This window comes from Erithacus rubecula (genome assembly GCF_903797595.1).
Source record: "Erithacus rubecula genome assembly, chromosome: 13".
NCBI lineage: Eukaryota > Metazoa > Chordata > Aves > Passeriformes > Muscicapidae > Erithacus > Erithacus rubecula.
In genome coordinates, this window is record NC_136665.1 from 9,855,346 (window position 1) to 9,875,790 (window position 20,445).

The 20,445-nt window shown below is 50.3% G+C and overlaps 1 protein-coding gene across 1 annotated transcript in view; it reads right to left on the minus strand.

The window, feature by feature from the left end:
• PODXL2 (podocalyxin like 2) overlaps positions 1–20,445 on the minus strand; it is a 30,715-nt gene extending 10,270 nt beyond the window's left edge. The window contains exons 1-3 of the mRNA XM_079316633.1: positions 20,268–20,445; positions 10,094–10,387; positions 77–966 (exon numbers count right to left, since the gene is read on the minus strand). Coding sequence (XP_079172759.1) covers positions 77–966; positions 10,094–10,387; positions 20,268–20,319 — 1,236 coding nt within the window. The 5' untranslated portion in view covers positions 20,320–20,445. The remainder of the gene's footprint in view (positions 1–76; positions 967–10,093; positions 10,388–20,267) is intronic.

Here is a 20,445-nt window from a genome sequence, read left to right on the forward strand (position 1 = left end):
ATTAAACACTGCCCAGGAGTGAAGTAGCCAAATATCCCCACTGCAACCTCCCAGCCAGCCCCTGCTGCAGTGCAACCTGTGCTGGGTCCCAGGGCAGCTGAGTTGGCAGCACGGCCATGCGGGCATCCCCAGCATCCCCAGCCTGCGGTGACCAGCTCCTCCCTGCAGCCCCAGTGGCTGACTCAGTGTCATTCCAAACAGGATCCAGGGGGGGCTCCTCAGCTCTGTCCCACGGAGACATGGAAGGGGGGTGCTGCTCTCTGCCAGGAAGAGGCTGGGTGCCTGGGGAGCTGCTTGCAGGAGAGGGTGTCCCCACAGGCATTTCCACTGTCTGCTCCGTTTCAGTCAGCACCGTGGGCTCCAGCATCTCCCAGCCCACCGTGGGCTCTGAGACCTCCTCCCTGGCTGAATGCTCTTCCACATCAGCCTCTACTGTGGTCTCTGCAAGCTCTGCTCCTGTTGTAGCCACAGTCAGCTCCAAATCTGCTCCCCCAACAGCCCAAGTGTCTTCAGTGGTCGCCTCAAAGAGTTCTTCTGAATCACTGGGAGATCTTGCAGCAACAGTAGTAGAAAAAGTAGAGGGCACAGATAGAAGACCTGGTCCCATGCTGCTCCCAAGGTCTAAGCCTGGAGAAATAGAGTCCTCTTCTTGCCCTCCTGTGGCTGCCTCAGTCACAACACCTGGCCTGGCAGAGGCTGTAGAAAACAGAAGAGAGAAGGAGTCCTCTTGGTCCACTGGTTCAGAAGATGTAACCTCTGGTCCAGAGGTCTGGAGCCTCTCCATTCCTCCTCTTGAGTTGTCTATAGGGAGCAGCCCCTCCTCCTCCTCTAGTGTGGAGAAAGGTGTGTGCAAGTCAGGCTCCACAAACTCTGCTGGTGGCTGGACAGTGGCCATTTCCCAGTTGTCTACTTGTGTCCCATTTCGTTTCAGCAATGCCTTCTGAGATGAAGCAGGAAAGGTATAATCTAAAAAGAGATCCAAAAGATTTCATGTTACATCTGAACTAAGAACTCTGAGAGGCAGAGAATATCCCATTATATGTGTCCAGCAACAGGTGGGGGTCAAATGGCAGAAACCCTCCAAGAGCAGGTAGCCTGCCACAGCAAGAACCATCCCATCCAGTAGGTGCACTTCTCCATCTCCCCATCCCATCACATCCCAGTGAATTCCCAAGAGATAATTTCCATGTTCTCTCCACATCTGTTCTGCCCATAGGCACTTTCACAGACAATAATAAATAACAGTTTTGAACCTGGCATCTTTAAGTTGAGGTTATGAGTGCTAGGAATCAGCTAGAACCAGAGATTTCATTTCAGATGGGATTGAGAAAGATATGGGGCAGCAGCAGTCAGCCACAAGCTAAATGGGAAATACTACAGAAGAGAAACTAAAGCACAGAAAACCAAATCCTCCTTCCTGGTACACCCAAGTAATACCACCAAACCCTGAATCAACCTGGGCATATTTGAAATGCAGAATTTTAGTTTGTACAGGACTTCAGAGCAGAAAAATCATCCCACAAACATCTGTATTAGTTTAGCTTTGCTACAGCAGCTGAATCTAACTCCCCTACCTCCAACTACAGCCCCTGTTGTTCTGTGGCTCTGACCACAAATGGAAATGTTGTTGCTAGACAAACATAAATGCTGAAGGAGATGCAGCTCACAAATGTAAGATCAGAGCAGGCTGGGGTCTCTTCTGGAAGCTAACAAGGAGCTGGGGACCCAGGAAAAGGAAAGTATCTGTAAGATCAGATATGTTTAGCTCAGGGTGGCAGGCACAAATCCAGCCAGCATAAATCAACCTTCATCTTTCTTGAGAAACTGCTCATACCCACGGAGTTCTGTTTCAGGAGTCTGCATCCCAATTAACTCCCTTTCTCCCCAAGCCAAGCACAGCACATTCTCAGTGAGAAGGGAAGGAAGACGATCCCTTCACAGCCAGAAATCAGCCCCCTGCTCTGTCTATGGTTATTAAGTAAATGACTGTCTGAAATTCCCAAGGCTCCCGTCTCCTCTCCTGCCTGCCAAAGCAGATGCTCCACTGAGCACAGTGGGCAGCAGCTGTCTGGATGCCTTACAGAGATCTGCACAAAAAAGCTCCACACATCCCTGACTCCAATCCATAGCTCACTGCCACAGTGGGTGCAGGCTCCCAGGCAGGGACAGCCATTTCAGCAAACACTCACTGCCCTGGCAATCAAGGCTACCCAACCCTCTGAGTGGAAAACACACTGTTCCATCCACCCCAAGCAGAAGGTGTAAAGATTCTCCTGTTCAGCTGGTGAGTGGCTTTCCTATCCCACAGCTCATCCCCTGTATGGCATCAGCAGCTCTTTCCACGTTGCCCACAGGTGAGTGTTACCCAGCTGCTGACCTTCAGAGCCCTGGTGTGGAGACTGGCTCCCAGTTCTGTCTGCAAAGAGGCCACTGGGATTCACTGCCCAGGGCAGGCAGAAGTCATGCTGCTTTGCTGCTGTGTCTCACTAGAGAGCACCCTCCAACTGACATCCCACCCAAAGACCCTGAGGATTAAAAAATTTTTGCTTCCCAACAACCAGCAGCTGGTGATGCTTCCTCATAGGCCAAGGAGGCTGGTAAGAGCAATCAGCAGCAGCACAGACCAAAAAGAACCCATCTCTCCTCCACTGCCCAGCACTGGTCTTCCCACTGGTCTTCCACTGCCTTGCTGGATGGATGGCAGGAACAGCCACAGGCCACGGGGTTGAGTGCCCATGGGTGGGACTGTCTTCAGACAGACAGTAAAGCTTAGTGCATCTCCCAGGGCTCTGCTACTCCTCCTCCTGCAGGGATAACTCAGGGTTTGCACCAAGAACCTGCTCTGCCCTGGCATGCTGTGGGTGAAAAGTGAGGGTTTCACCCTCTAAAACGAGGCCCTGTCAGATGAGATGACCAGTGATCCAACCTGCCATCTCCTTTGCCTAAAGACATTCTAAGATATTCTCAACTCCTCTCCACCTTCTTCTCCTCTGTGCTCTTCTTTCCACCTGGAGCAGAGCATGAACTGGCAGGCTGATGGGCACAGCGAGAAAACAAACCACGAAAAAGCAGCGTGAGGTTTGTCCCATGGGACAGAAATGCTCCCAGCCTGTCAGCTCTCCTTTGAAGTCACACACTCAACCTTTCCTTAAAGTGCTCTGTCACAGATTAGTTTGCTCCCATGTGTGTGGTGAAGCTGTGCTGCCTTTCCACCACCAAGATCTAAAGATCTTGGAGGAACTGCTGCCTCTGCCATCTCTCCCGGGCAAAGAAAGTTTGGGACCCATCCCACTCTCTCCCAGCAGACTTCTATCTTACAAGGCAGCCAAAGATTGAAACCTGAGCTGCTTCTCTAGGCCAACAAATCAACAGGGTAGAAGCAGACACAGGAATCCTCACACTTGCTACTAACTGGGTTAACATTCCCACTTGTCATCAGTTTCCCCACTAGGCTGCATGTTAAACTGGGAACATCCTTCTGTCTGGTTCAAAAGACCCCACTGATTAGAAACTCAGCTTCTCTCAAATCCTGATTCAAGTAGGGAACAGTGAAACTTGAGGCACGGGGGTGCTGGATGGTGCTCCTTATATCTCTCCATATAACCCAGTTACCAAAGGGGTTCAATCCCTTCCCAGGTTCAGGAAGGCTCACAGAATGATCAAGGTTGGAAGAGACCTTCAAGATCTAGTCCAACCATCAACCCAGCAGCACTATAATCACCCCCAAACCATATCCCCAAGTGCCACATCCAGATGCCAACTATGATGAGTCAGTCCTTCCTTCCAGATTCTTCAGCTCCCATCTGGAATCAGCTCCTCCTGTCTCACTAACAGGAGAAATGGGACAGAGTCTTCTGCTAAAGGAGACAGGTATTATGGAGCTGGCTGCAATGCTAGAGTTGCCTGGCTTGTTTATCAGCTCATCTAATTTCAGGGAGGAAGCAGAGCTCTGCCAAGGCCAAGGATGGCCAAGGAGAGAAGAGGTAGTAACTGCACACACCATCAGGTGCTTCCTTTCTTGCTGTCTCCCACCAAGATCAGCAGTAGGCTGGAGCACAAGAGGATCTCATGGCCACACACAGATATGGCACATGACCCTTTCCTGCCACAAACCAGAGCAGCCAAGCCACAGGGGAGCCAGGCTGATCACAAGGTGGGACAGCTCAGGAGAATCAAGCACTGGAAGGATGAAACTCCCCCAGCACTTCTGGCAAAATCTAGCAGGGTGGACCAGAGGCAGACACAGCTCCACTTCATGTACCCTCCCAGAGCTTCTCAGCCATACCATCCCTTTGGGAGTCTGGCTCACAGATATGAAATTACACACCTCCATCTCACCTCTTTGCCACCACATCCTTAGCTTCACCCCTTAATGCTTTCCACCAGTGATATTATGCATATTGCAGCATCCAGCTGCTTCCCACAATCCCCCAGCTTTTCCCTTCCAAGCTCTCTTACAAAAACCCTCAGGCAGTATTTTTTAAAGAAACCATCTTTCACAGCCTTTCCAAGTCTTGCCCTTTGCATCTCCCAGCAGACCCAGGTCTGGGTCACAGAGATCCATTTTCTTTGCCTGGGGAGATGATTTTCCCTAGGAGAGGTGAACATGAGCTTCCAGCCTCTGTAAAGCCACCATTCAGGCAATGTCCTGCTTCCTTCAAAATCAATACCAAAACTTCCCTGACACCAGATGGGCCAAGACATGGCACTGTGCCAGAGCACAATTCCCCAGCCAGACATTTAATTCATTACATTTCTGCTTCTCCATCGTTCAGGAGAGCTGGTCTCAGTTACTGCCCTACAAGGTTTCCTAACCTGTATTTGCTATTAACTGTTTAAAGTAACTGTGACAATTCAGAAAGAGGGTGATCCTCATTGTTTTTAGTACACATAACCTGACCATAAGGTGTTTATTGGATTAAACTGGAAGATCGTGTTAACCAGTGATTGAATTACTGATGACTAGAATGTACTGTAATAAAGACAAGACCATTTCTGGGCTCTAATCACAACACATAGCATCATTCACACTAAAACATCTGCCAATTTTGGGAATCACAGGGTGCACTCTACTGAAAATGCAGCCAGCTCTGAAACTGTATTTGCTCTCTTTTTTGCAGGACAGAACAGTAAGGCTTATGGCAAAAAAGTCATACTCCAGCTGATTGAAACCACAGGAGGATTTCAGAGAGGCAAAATACAATTACTGGTGCTGGAACTGAGCCAGTTGGGGCTAATATACTAATCTTCCAGAAGAGCTAGGAGAGGTTATTATCTGTGACTCCAAGACAAGTCCACACACACAAAAGAGATCACAGTCAAAAGAGACCCAAAGTAGCAAAGTGATTAGGCCTCATTATGGTTGAATTTGCTTGGGGTACAGACCTGGCACCAGGGACTCCAGCTGCTCCCAAATAGCCTCACACCTTATTCCAGCTCAGCACAGACTGCAGGGAAGGCAGAGCAAGCCATCCTCACCCAAACACAGTCAGCCAGGGCTAACTGCACCAGAGTGACACCTTGCCCAGAGAATCCCTCTGTCACAGGTCAGCCTTTGGCAATGCCTTGTCCCAAGATAGATCACCCATGGCCCTGCACACTAAACCAGGGCACAAACAAGAGGCACCCCAGGAGCTGAGCTGGGGCAGGCGGTGCTCAGCACTAAGCTGCTTATGGAGACAGCTCTTACCAGGTGCTTCATTTCATTAATGCTTGGCTTGAAGATGGTATTAAGAACTGCAGATCTGCTGTCAGTCTGGATGAAGAGACAGTAGATTTCAGTAAGGCTGAGAGATACCAGGATCTCTCTGGCCAGAGGCAAGTAATTCAGCATGGAAGGAACTGAATCTCACTACTGGAGAAGATGGAAGGTATTTTATTCCATTAGCTGGTCAGAAAACTTACTCTTTTTGAATATAGTCTTTCTAACTTGTTTGTCCCACTATCCCTCATCCTAACTCTCCTGGGAATCCCTTCTCTTAATTACTATGAATAATTAAAAGATTACAATTTCCTCCCCCATCCCACAAAGCACCACATGCTGTCCTAGGAAATCACCAATCTACAAGATTTGATAGCTCCCAGTACAGTCATCCCTTGGTCTTGAACCACCTTGAAGCTAAAAGAGCAGTCCCTGGCTGTATGGGATATGGCATGATGCACTCCAATGCTTGAGTACTCAGATGTTGGGCAGGGGAGGAGAGGGACTAAATGCCCTCATGCACTAGACATTCACAAATCTTGTGTCCATTTTCAGGAGCACACACTTCCCAGCAATTAACAATTAGGCTGCCTCAGACTCGAGCCTTCTCTGGAGGAGAGGAACATGTAGGGCAGTGCATCCTGACCCAGCCAAAGGAGAACACTGAGACCTGCCAACAGGGAACACTCCAGGGTGGACACACCACCTTCACCAAAAACACACAACTCCTTCACCAAAAACAAGGGATTCAAAGAGACTTACAACCCTATTGACTCCCATCTTCTAGCTCTAAAGCTGGATGAGATGTTTTATCTGTTGTCAAGGTCATCTTTGTAACAGCAGGAAACACAGGGGACTGGAAGCCTCCAGGCAAAGCAAGATGGAGAAATGGGAAGAAAGGAAAGGAGGATAGGAAGGGCTAGGTGCAAGACTCTGCAGGTCCAATTCTCTCTTCAGAGTGGATCTGTGGCTCAGGCCAATTTGCTGCCAAAGGTGAAGCAAAGCAGCCAAACCCAAACTACAACCAGAAGCTTCTGGGTTCCCTGGAAGCCTGAAGGGATGCAGAAGTAACAGGTCCACTGCTCCACAGACTTTCCTTTTGGCTGCAGTACAAATCACACACTGCTTCTTTCCATAAGGATATAGCATCCAAATTCCCACCAGACATAATCCATCTCCTCCACATGTGGCTCCACTGGGTAGCAGCTGTGCATGGGGTGACACACATGCAAGTGCACACTTCTGTGCACCCTCAGACAGAATGAGACAAATGCCAGGGCCCCTCCAAAGGCTGCTGCTCACTGATGTCAATACAGAATCACTGTTCCATAGCATAAATCAGCAAAAGGACATTATTCAGGAGAACCAGAGCCCCAGGCTGAGCTGTGCTCTGCCACTGGGAGTTTGTTCTCACTTTGTAACAGGTGGCCCTAGAAATGTTTTCTAGAAATATTTTTAAAGGATGTTTTTTGAGCACTTAACAAAAAAAAACCAAAACAAAACAACAACAACAAAAAAGCAGCAGCTTCAGATTGTTATCGCTTTTTAGCTCTTGCAGCCTTGAAGTCACACAAAGGCAGGGCAGTCTACCCAGAGTTCAGATGGATATAAAAAAAGGAGAGATGAAGATAACCAATACAGCTTTTGAATAGCAGGAGATCTGGCCTATCTGCAAGACCCCCACCAGTTCAGGCCAAATATCTTTATACAAAGACAAAAAGAAGCCAGCACAGGTCTCCTTTCATAGCAAGTAATTTTCTCTCTCTAGGAGTATAACAATCCTGTTCTGTGCAATTGATGAGGTGTTTCCAGTGTGTGCCTGGGACAGAGTTACCAACTATGCTGGGCTACAATTCACTGAATGAAATCTCACATAAGGAAAACTTACACCATAAACTTTTCTTCCTTAAACAGCAGCTGTTTAAAACTGTTTAATGGGTTTATACATCGAAAATAGCCTAACAGATGTCACCACACAGTTCCACAGCATATCACATGGCATCTGTCACACATGCAGCATGTAAGTTCCACTGGTTGGGTGCATCTCTCATACAGACAGGAGAAGACTGCCCAATTTAGGGATGCTATTACAATATCCTTTATTGTAAAATGACACACGGCAGGTTTCTAATTAAATTTTAAGTAGAAATGTGCTCCCAGCTGCTGAATAATTCAAACTGTTCTATTAACCAAGGTTCTGAAATGCCATTGAGACATGAGCTCTGGACACAGCAACTGTCAGGGGAAGAAACAGCACTTGGAAGCAGAGCAGTGGTTAGCTGGGCAGCGGATAGGGTGGGTGTGCATAAAGGACAGCTGAAAGAGCACATCTGCTCCGGGAGGAAAGGGCTGCAGGCGAGAACGGAAGGAGGGAGCAGCGTGTTCTGCATGCAAATGGGCAAGGCACGTGCAGGAGGCGAGGCTGGTTCAGTACCCAGGCATCCTGCTCTCAATGCACAAGCACATGCTGCTCTCCAAGTCACGTCCAGATCTGTGAGGACACGCAGGTGCCTGCTGGCACAGCGAGAAAAGCAGCGCTGAGCTGAGACTGCCAGCGCCTGAGAGCGCCGGGGCCAGAGCGTGCGGGGCAGGGACAGCCCCACGCCATGCCATCCCAGCCCATGCCATTCTATCCCAGCCCATCCCATCCCATCCCATCCCATCCCATCCCATCCCATCCCATCCCATCCCATCCCATCCCATCCCATCCCATCCCATCCCATCCGCCCCCAGCACCACTGCAAGGCACAGCTGCCCCTCAGCCAGTGCCCCAGGGCAGGGACAGCCCCACGCCATGCCATCCCAGCCCGTGGCATCCCAGCCCGTGGCATCCCAGCCCGTGCCATCCCAGCCCATGCCATCCCAGCCCATGCCATCCCATGCCATCCCATGCCATGCCATCCCATGCCATCCCAGCCCGTGCCATCCCACGCCATGCCATCCCAGCCCATGCCATCCCAGCCCGTGCCATCCCAGCCCATGCCATTCTATCCCATCCCATCCCATCCCATCCCATCCCATCCCATCCCATCCCATCCCATCCCATCCCATCCCATCCCATCCCATCCCATCCCATCCCATCCCATCCCATCCCATCCCATCCCATCTGCCCCCAGCACCACTGCAAGGCACAGCTGCCCCTCAGCCAGTGCCCCAGGGCAGGGACAGCCCCATGCCATGCCATGCCATGCCATGCCATGCCATGCCATGCCATGCCATGCCATGCCATGCCATGCCATGCCATGCCATGCCATGCCATGCCATGCCATGCCATGCCATGCCATGCCATGCCATGCCATCCACCCCTGCAGGCACAGCTGCCCCTCAGCCAGTGCCCCAGGGCAGCCAGAGCACAGCCACACAGCTTTAGCAGCACTGACAGTGACCAAAGGCTTGGAGACCTAAGCTGGGATGGCCCCTGCCCCACATAGCGTGCACTGTACCCAGTGGACAGCCCAAGGCACAGCTCTGCAGCAGCTCTCAGCCCTGTGTGAGCACAGGTGTTTTTTGAGGTCACAGAAATAGGAGTGGAGATAAAACAAGACTTGTGCTTTCCACCTGCAGACTCAGTCAGATCTGCTGAGAGTGATACTGCATAAGGGAAGAGGGACAAGGCTGAAGCCTGGCCCTTGGTAACACTTAATACATGTCCCACATGACACTTAAGAGCAGGAGCATGTGAAATAATCTCCTAAGCTACTGGAAACCCTGCAATGCACCTCCTCCTTCCATCCCTCTCCCTGAGAGCATCTCAAAGCCAATGAGGGGCTTGGGAAGAGACTACTGAGGGGACTTGGTGGTCTCAGAAAAACATTCCACAGAGGAAAGTGAACTCAAATGCCAATGAAACCCATGTTGATCATGACCTCTCAGGAAGCAGGACAGGGTAGGCAACAGGACAGCTACCCAAGAGACAAAACCAGCTGCTTTCTCTTGGACCATTGAAGTCACACAGAGAGGAATCCAGATTTTGATCCAGGGAACTCAGCTCTGACTCAAATGCTAAGATGGCCTTGATCTCAGTTGGGCTCTTGAGACCTTAAAGTTGTGCTTAATAGATAACAACAGAAAAAAGCAAAAGAGAAGGGAGCATAAAGGGGAGAAAGTGAAAGGAGGGCATGAAGCAATGGCAAACTGGATGGAGGCAATGCTTTTCCCAGCTCATAGCAGCTCAGGAATAAAAGCTCAGCTCTAACTTGGTTTCTAAAGCCTATGCTTGCTCAGGGTTCACTGGGGACACATCAGGCACTGAGGTGAGAAAACAGAGCTGACATTTAATCTCAGGCCCTCTTAGCAAGAGTTGTGTCAAAGCAGGAAGATAGATCCCTGCATCCTTCCATTTCCCCAGAGTCCCTGCAGAGTGGGAGGAAGAATGGGGTAAAAATAACTCACCTGTTGCTGGTCCCAAGTCCAGGCTGGAGTCATTGAGCTCTCCCCCATCTTCCCAGAAGTACTGAGGGGGCTGCAAGATCTTGGACTCCTCATTCTCCTCGCTGGCAAAGCCTGACCCTGGAGCAGCATGCAGAGAGCCAGGGGCAAGGTCTGGCTCTGCAGCCTCTGGGCTGGGCTGCTCCTGGGAGTTCATGGCCTCCAGCTGGGACATCATAGCAAATTCCAGCAGGGAAGTTGATGTGAGGCCATCGGCAGCTGGGTCCTCCGAGGAGGCAAGGCAGAGGCACAAGGTCCCTGGATAATGACAGGACACACACATCAGAGAGAGGAATGACACCCCCTGGGCTTGTCTTCCCCTTGGAGCCTATTCCTGCCAAACCAACCTGCCCTGAGCACGGGCTGTGCTCTCAGCTGATGAGGAAAATTAGAGTATTTTGGGAAACATCCACAAGCATTTACATCCAGGAGGAGTCAGTGCCAAGCAATCATCCAGCCTAGGGCACCTCTTTCTGGGGTGATGATTCACCCTCTCTGAGGTGTTTTTGCCTCTGTTAATCACCCATCCTGGAGAGGAGGTGGAATGTCTTGTACTCCAGCCATGAAACTCTGGCCTTGAGAGAACAATGACAGTTTCTATCAGACTGTTCTGATCAACAGCTATATTATATGCAGGGAGACTGATTCAAACCAATATTATCTACAACCAGCATTAATCATGTTTTAAATCTCTAGGGGGAAAAATCATTTTTTTGTTTGAACTCTAAAGCACTCACATTGTTGGTTTTCATAAGGAAGGGCTGACCATTACAGATAACAATCATATTGTGACAACAGCAAACATCTACCTAACACTAAGCAGGGAAGCAAGCTGCATTTTGCACTTTTCTTTCAACATTATACTCTTATAATTTCCATTTTAACTATTAGAAGGATTGACTGACGCTTCTTGATTCCTAGATGAGACTTTAATTGTGATTTGTGTCAAGGTACATTCACATGCATATTGAACTTCAATCAAAATGCAAGAAAACGGCACCTGGGACTTGGGCTTTATTCAGCTGCTAAATACCATTATAAATATGGAAGCATAAGGAAAAAATAAAATTACCAAAAGCTGTTTTACATTTAAAACAGTTTTGTTAAGCAAGCAAAGTAACTAATTTGGGTGAACTGTACCATTTGCTTTGCAGCCCTCTATTATTCAGCACATCAAAACTAGAAGATCTCATCCTCTCACAGCTGAGTTTTATTCATAGATTAGAAGAAAAAAAAGGACAATTTTTTTTGCTTTCTCAGCTCAGACTCAGTTTGTCAATTGTTAATGAACTAGTCACTGAACTGAACTAATTGAATAAGCTGAAATGAAGACTAATTTGGTATTTTTCTTTGATAACTGATTTTTTAGACAACAGAAATGCAGCAGCTCTAATCCATCTGGACTTCAGTCAAATATCTGATACAGTGCCTCATGCAGAATTACAAGAGACACAAGAAAAGACACCTATTAGCAGGAAAACTGTAATGCATTGGCTATACAGAAGAAAGACAAGCTTGTGCTGGAGGGAGGCTATAGTGGAATACCTCAAGGTTTGTCCTTGGATCTGCTGTTCTATCACATTTTCCTAAGTGACCTTGGAACAAAAAGTAGGAACATGATAATGAAATTAGCCAGGGACACAAAGAGAGGAGACATCCTCTCTGCACAGAAAAAACACAGGTACAGCTAGGTGATCTGGAGAATGGGAATAACAGAAATATTATGAAAAGAAATAGCATCAAACGATAAGCCACCCTCTTGAGAACTAGCATAAAACATTTCTGATACAAGATGGGAAAACATCCATTAGAAACGTCTTAAGAGGAGAAACTCCCGTATTAGGAGCAGCTCTGAGATATCACCAGAATACAGATATGAAAATCCTGGCAGAGTTGTGAAGTATTAGAAACAGAAATTTTACAAAGCACTGCTGAGACATCACCTGAGTGCTGCACACATTTCTGGATACCCGTGGCCTGAAAAGATTTCAGCAGAGCTGAACTGCCTTCAGGCAAGGGCAACCTCCTGATGTTGTTACCCAGCACTGTGCCCTGCAACTCCACATCCCAGAAGCACAAAACTGATGTGTTCATTGAAAACACAGGCAAGCTGGCACAGAAGTTTGGCAGTCGCTGCTCACCTGACAAACTGATTACTAAACCTGTCCTGGGAATACTAGAAGCCAGGAATGCATTTCTTAGGTCTTCTGCCTGCTCTGACCCTCTCCACCTTCTTCCACTATTCTCTGAACTCAGCAAAATCCAATATTAGTTCCCCTTTCCCATACACACTTGGGCCAGGCTTCAGCACTTCTCAATCTTGTTTATTTTGCCCTATTGATCCAAGGCAAGCTCAGCTGAGGCCTGAGCAGCAGCAAAAAGGGAATGGCAAAAGAGGCAGTGTGTCAAAGGGGAAAGAAGCTACTGCAGCATCACAGAGCAACCCAACACACCTCAGGGCATCCCTAGGGATGTGCCAGCTCTTGAGCCATGCATGAACAGTGAAGTCCACAGCTGGAATCAAGAGCTCACACATCCCTTGTGCATGAGCATGGACCCAGGAAGATCTGGCCAGGACAGCCCTGTGCTGGTTCAGGGGTGCCCAGCAGGCTCCAATGTGAGCTTCCCCAGCTGACAGATGACATCTGCATCAATGCAGGAGCAGCCCACCAGAGAAAACACTTGTCTTGAGGAGCTTACAGCTTAAGCAAACATGACAGAGAGCAGAACAAAGGAGAAAAGAAACATTATTCTCAAAGTTATCCAACAAAGGAGAGCAGAAGGATAGGAAGAGACCATAGCAGGTCCAAGGCCACATTGAATATTTGGTTTATATGTGACTGCAACTGACTGTCTGGATCCTGAGCAAGCTCTTTATCCACCCCAATGCCTCAGTTTCCCCTGATTTCCATTAGCAGAGACATGGCTGATGCAGCAGCTTTCCAACACTGCAAAGCACATCCTGGGTCTCCCCAGCAGCAAGGCAAAGCCTCACAATGTACCTCTGTGCCAGCATCTACAGTGCCTCAAACCTCTTTTACATCAGCTACACTGGGCTGCCTACAGAGATCCCATCCCAAGCCTTCTACAACACACATCCCACGGCAGGTGAACCTGGTAATCCAGAGAGCTATTTCCATCCATGTGGGAAGCTCAAATGCTGAGAGTTTGTTTACCCTCCTTTAACTCTGAAGTGTTTACCCGGTTAAAACCCCCTAAGCTGCATTATCTGGTTTACTGGGATGCTGTGCTTTCCTCAGCCCAAGATAAAATGACACCACCTCATCCCTAAGAATGAGTCATGCACAGCCTGAGCAGGACAGGTGTCTCCTGGGGTGGATGTAACCCCTTGGGGTCTGACCTACAGGCACAGGATGCAGATTGGTCTGGGGAACCCTCTGTGCCAGCACCAGCCTGAAAGCCCCAGAGCTTAAAGAACCACCACACCAGGGTACAAATCAGTACCTCTCCAGACACCATCCTCACACCACTTCATTCATGCCTTCTGCACCAGCAGCAAAACCCCAAAGGCTTGGGGTGCCAAAAAGCAGCCTGAAGATTTGCCATCTTCCCCCTCTCTTTCAAGCCTCTCATAAAGGAGCTCCACGCAGCTGTCAACTCCAAGGCAAAGAAAGAATCAAAGCATGATCTGAGCTGGGAGGCAGGGGAGCACAGCTGAGAGAAGAAATCTAATGCCCAAGACCTCAGTTGCAAGCCATTTTCCTCCTAGGACGGGTAACAGAGATTAGACAACTTCTACCAGCCATCAGTCTCCCGATTTTGTATTCTAAAACGCAGATCAAGTGATAGGAATAAAGAAACAAATGAATAAAGACCTGCAACTGTAGATGGGAGGGAGCAGGGAATGGAGCCAGGGCTCACCAGCTGCTTCAATGGGGCGTTTGTCTCTCATTTCTATTTTTGCGGCACCTCTGCGTAACCTGGAGGAGACGAGGCTCTGCATGCTAAAAAGGGCAGCCAGCCTTCGGGGAAACAGCAGGGCTTCCAGCACGGGAGGAAAAACCCTCCCAGAGCAGACAGAGGAGGGGCAAGAAAGGAGAGAAAGTGGGAGAGGTAGATGGAGAGGGGAGAGGGAACAAAGGCGGAGGGAACCGAAAGCAGGATGGGAGCTGCGGCGCTGGCTGCGCGCTGCCCTGCTGCCAGCGTCCACAGAGGAGACCTGGGGACAATGCAAAAGGTGTTTCACCTCTACAGGGAGCAGGATGGGGCAATTCCAACAGCAGGGAATAATGCTGCAGTGTTACCTTCCTGAGGCCACCGATAAAAAGCCAGCCAGGAGGATACAGATGAAATGAGTTCGCTAGTGCTGACCCCAGTGACCCCTCAGAAAACAGTTCTAAGTCAAAGTGGAGAAGCTTCCTCTGTTCAGCTCAGCAGAGGATTCAACACAACAGCCCCAGACAAGGAGATGAGGGAATTTCGCTCAACAACAGAAAAAAAAAAATCTGTAAAAAGACTATCTGCCATCTTTCTCACAAAGTGCTGTGAATAAGAGCAGTTTCACAATTCTAAATAATTCTAAAAGAACCCCAAAGTGTTTTCTACATCTCCTGACCAAGAATCACTTCATCCCTTTGCCACAAAGCAAGTCACCTCTCCATGGGACAGGGCAGCTATTTAAAAGCTCCCAACTGGCCTATTGAACAGGACTAGAAATAAAAGAGGAAATAAGTCATTTTTGTGTCCAGCTGAAATGAGAAGAGGGATTTGGGGAGATGAAATGGAATCTGGCTGTGACTGTATCAAACAGCCTTTAAAATTTTTTTGCTTTTTAATTAGTAACAAGCAAACCTCAATTTCTCTCCGAGGAAACACACAATCATCCCTTAAGATGTCATCACATCAGCTTGATCTGTAGAGGGGCTGGAGTGCTCTTCACTTTACCCAACAGAAGGTTGGTTTTACCTCTCTTTCCTGAGTGTTGTGGCTACACCACAGTGCCATGGAGGCAGGATCAGCCTGCTGAGGAGAAGAACATTTGCCTGGGGCACACTCTGTCTTACCTGCCTGCCACCAGCACCCTGCAGAGCTGCACACCCCACCCAAGCACACTTGCACAATGGGTCCCAGGAGGGAGGTCAGAGCATGGTGGTACTGCCAACAAAACAGCCACAGGAATGTCCATCTGGCCCTGCTACCGTTGACCTTCCTTTCAAGCCCACCCCACAGCCAGGAGCTACCCAACAATTATTTCCTAGGAGAGCTGGGTCAGGAATGGGTCATTTACTGATAATCAGTTAGGACAGAAACACAATGACCAGATGAGGGAAGCATCTGCCAGGGATATTCCCTCCCCCAGACCACTGTGCCTTTCCAGGCTGGGGAGCAAGGCCCAAGGGCAGAGAGGAGAGAGGCCCCAGGGCAGGACGGTCAATGGCACAAACCACTTCCAGAACATAACAAAATGCAGGGAAATTTAAATAACAGAAAAGGATCCCAACCATGGCCAGGGGAGGAAGAGAGTGAAATGTTGTTTGGCTGAGAGATGTCCAAGGTGATTCGCACAGTCACCTGGAGCCTCTGGACTTCAAACCCTCAACAGCTTGCACAGGGAAGCACATGGGATGACTGTGTATCAAACCAAATTCTTCTGGTACTCATTCAGAGTTACAGCTGTACCTGTTCTGGGACACACCACCTAAGGGAACTCTCCCACTCCAGCTCCCACACAGCCTTATTGCTGCTCTCTCACACTGCATTAGACTACTTACACTTAGGGCCAGCCATGACCCTAATCTCAGAGATCATTTCCAATTAGGGCTTCAGAAAACAAGATCAGACTGCCATCCTCCTCTGGTACTGCCAGCAGCCTTACTGAGTGTCCTCTAAAACCATCCTCCTTCCTGTGTGTCCAGCATGTTTTAGAAAGCAATAGGAAAAGCACTGGGTCTGCAGTGAGCACATACCTACCAACCCATACCATGACAAGGCACAACGGAAGAAGCCCTTGCAATGGGAGAACTCTTTAGAGGGATGTTGTGCCAGCATCTTTAAGCTTTTACAGCTCCTTACAGCAAGCATAATGAGAGCTCCAACACCCAGCTGCAGGGAGTGCGTGTCTGCACGTACTGGGTGGGCACTGCCTCACAAAGAGCTGCCAACATCTGCTCCCTTGGCATGTCAGCAGAGAACATCCCCAGCACGCAGGCCCAGGTATATCCATGGGAAACAGCAAGGCTCTGCCAGGGGATGCACCTGCTATTGCAGATAATTGCAGATGTGCCCTTTGCCAGCATTGGTGTCCAGGGGTGCTGGGCACCCTCATCCCACTGCCAAGATGTGTCAGGTGTCCTGTCCTTAGGTTCTGTAACATCTGGACTGCTCTAAACACCTCCACACAAGCAGGTCACAGACACTTCAACATGCCTGCCTGTCCTCCCCCCTCTGCTCAACCATTCATGCCAGGAGTCACAATCTCACTTGGTTTCAGTCTCCCAGACTGTTTGCCTTCACTCCCTGCCCAGATTGTCTCGTAGCCTTCACACCTCCCTCCTCTGCTGCTGCAATGTCTGCTCTCCTCCCCGTTCCTGCTATTGACAATGGCAGCTCCCAGCTCGGGGCCAGGGGAGATGCAGCCCCTGGGAAAGCAGCATCGGGTAGACACTTCTATACAGCAGAAGTGAATTTTCTTTCCTCAGTTATCTTCCATAGGCCTCTTCAAACAGCCCACAGTCCCCAGGGGTTAACAGATCACAGGATGAAAGCCACTCATCTAAGAGAAAAACCACAGCCCACAGACTCCTTTGCCCTCTCACCAGCCCAAAGCATTTCATCTGTCTCTCCAGGTCTGTGTTTCCTCTTCTCACTCTGTCCCAGCCTCTACCCCACAGTGCTCACTCTGATTTCCAGCATACCAAATAAAGGTTCATGACTGCTTCTTCTGCAAAGCCTCCCTGCCCGGGCAAAGCAAGCAATACCTCAGGTGCCTCAGGGTACTTCCCTTGAGAGAGGCCACCTGTCAAAATGTAAATAAAACCTTTTACACCCCAAAAGGTCTTTAAATCCCCCAGCATAACACTGAGCACAAAATGGTTGCACTCCACTCCAGACCCTGCAGCAAGTAATGACAATCATCCTGCCACACACTGCATTCCCAAGAGGCTCCACTATCCAAACAACCTCATGTATCCTAGGCAAAAAAAAAGCTCATGCAAAGGTTTGGGGGTCCCAGGGCACATGTATGAATTCTGACTACCTCCACAACAGCAGGCAGGACAAGAAGAGCCATGGTTGCAGTTGGTGCATAACCAGCTGCAAAGCTGATTTCCAATTACTAACACATTGACCCCAACCAAGAATGTACATCCAAAGCCTGGTAAGCACAACAGGGCTTCACCAGGCACAGGGACAGCCAGGGACCAATGTGAGCCCCAGCAGGGTGTACCTTCCTTGCCAGCATCCCTGGCCCTCTGAACAAACCCACACACGTGCTTTCTTGGCCTCGGTGCAGGCTGTGCTCGTGTGGCTGACAAATAGGCTCTCCCCATTCTTTGGGGATTACGTGTTTCAGTAGTGCCCTGGTTTCAACAACAGCCAGTAAGAATGAGGAGCCAGTTCACCCTGTTCAGCTGTGAGCCCTGATGCACCTCCCTCCAGCCCCTCAGCAGGGTGTCAGTGCTGCTGCTCGCCCAGGTACCCCCAAAATGCCACAGCTTCTTCACATGCAGAGTGAGTGGGAAAACTTCTGTGCACTCTGATCTGCGGCTCGTCGCCAGCAGCTTCCCCTTGAGGGCTTAATGTGGTTATTTCTACCCCTGATGCCTGTAATTAAATGAACATTTCCTTATGGCAGTGAGGCGGCCAAGGAAAAACTGACTAAAGGGAATTTTCATTCATCCTGATCTATACTCCCTCATCTCTGGCTTGTTCACACAATGCTAACAAGACATATTCTAAGCAGGCAGAAAGGAGAAAAAAAAAGCCCTTAAACAGCCCACATGCAGACAACCACCTGGGGAGACAAAAAGAGGAAGGAGACCAATTCCCTCCTTCTCCCTCTGCATCATTTTTCTACTTGCAAAATCAAAGGGGCCAGTTACCCCTCAGATACCCTAGAGCCTGGAGAGATGTTTCCACACTCTGCCAACAGACTTGTGCTGCCCAGCAGTCAGCTGGGACCCTGATGAGGCACATGTCCCATTTCAGCACATCCTGCAGGTCTGTGGAGGATCCCAGCCCAGGGAAACACAGGGAACCACACACAGTCAGTCCAGCTCTCCCTCAGGTATTAACTGTTCCTGTCCTGGAGAAGTGAGGCCAGAGTGCACTGAATTATTTCAGACTGGAACTGATCCTGAACCATCGAGCAAAGCTACTACCCAGAACCCCAGAACAGAGCTTGATGTGCAAATTCCCAGCTGTCTGCATCTCCACTTCTGACCTCCTATCCAGGTAGGAGCCCAGTTGCCTGGGGACACCTGGCCAACTGAGTCCAGCTCCACAGTGCTGCCACAGCCCACCAGGATTACAAATTTCACTAGATTAGGAACTGAGCTGTCCCTGGGAGCTGCCCCTCACCTCCCACCCCTATGCCTCTCCCTGCTAGGTCAGCAGAGAGGATCACAGGGAAAGCCAAGGACCCAAATCCTCCATATCACCACCAGCTGGGCAACAGTACTAGAAAGTTTCTAGTAGCCTCAGCAGAATAGGAATAGGAAGAATATCCTCCTCTCAGCACAGCAGTACCACTGGTGGCTCTTTTGGCTATCACATTTGAAAATCCCCATGAGGTCCATCTCCTTCCTGTGCAGAGCAAACACAGTTTTCAAGCTATGGGGATGGGGTCAACCCTTGCAGGCAGATTGGCAGGGTGGGATTGTGGCAGCTCCCCTCCTCACACCTTACACCCTTCTCTGGAGGAGGCAGAGGTTTGGCTGAACTTGGGGACAGGGGTTTCCTGCTGAGACGCAGCTGAAGAACCTTTGCCAGCTGTGCCCAAGGTTTTCCCTTAGTGTGGACAACCTGCCTGGAGGAAGCCACAGAACTGGCTCCCTCCTCAGCTCTGGAAAGACTTCTTGCTTCTGTGCCACATGGTATTGGCACAAAACCCCAACAAGTTTTCAGATCCATTTTGCTCTTTCAGCTCACTATTGTTTGTAAACCAAAAAGGCTTTATCTCTTCTCTTTACGGAGCCCCAGACAAGAGAGACTCGCAGCCCATGGACAGAGCAGCTCTACAGATGACACATTTCCCAATGAACATTTTCAGGAGATTGGGGTAATAAGAGAGATGTGCCAGGGGACTGGATGTCACTGTATCACAGCTTGGTCGTGCTGGAAGACAGTGACTGGTTGGTAAACCAGCCCTTCCCTCCCTGTCAGAATGACTCAAGACAAAGACTCCCCCACACTTCAAATGTCCCCGTTCACAACTCCTGTTCCACACTAAACAGATTTCTGTACAAAGGGATGGATTAGGGAGGAAGAGGACAATCTCAGCCTCATGGGTCTTTGGGGCATCCCTTTGTTGGTAAATTTCCCCAGACTATTTAAAAATAGAAGCAGAACCTTCATAACTCTTGCGAGTATAATTATTCCTGCACTTAATTGCCTTTCCCTGGCACCCTACCTCTCCTCCAAATTTCAAGACAAGGCTCTTGGGGAATCGTGGAGCAATTTGCGGTGGCCCGTTCTTTGTATCAGTTTCGCGGTAGTTCCCCAAACCACCACGACGCCAGACGAAGGCACCGCTAGCCAAGCGGGCGGCGTGGGGCAGCGCTGCCGCAGCCGGGCCGGTGCCCCATCTCCGGGGCAGGAGAGCCGGGAGAGCGACCCGCGAGCATCCAGCCCGCCGTGCCGGGAACGCGGGGGGCCCGACAACCCCCGGGGGTCCCGGGGCACACACCGGCTCTGATGCCCGGGTGGGCGGCAGTGCCCGGCGCACACGGAGAGCTCCGGGGTGGGACACGCAAGTGCCGGTACCCGGGGTCAGCGGCGCCCGCGGGGAGCAGTGCGGTGATGGAGACCTGCCCGCTGCAGAGGTCCCGGCGCCCCGGGGCATCGGAGCCACGGTGCAGCGCTGTTCCCCGGCATGGGGGGGTGAGCAAACCCGCGGTGCCCGCGGAGGGGATCGACACCCACCCGCCGCCCAGCCCGTAGGGATGGCAGCCTCACTCACCGGCGGCCAGAAGCAGCAGCAGCAACGGCGGGGCCCGGTGCAAGGGCTGCATGGCGGCGGCCGCTGCCCTGCCGCACCGCCTCTTCACGGGGAGCGGGGCCGCCCCGCCGCCCGCCGGGCTCTGCCCCTCGCCGCCGCGCCCGCCCGCCGCCCGGCCCCGCTCCGCATCCCGCCGCCC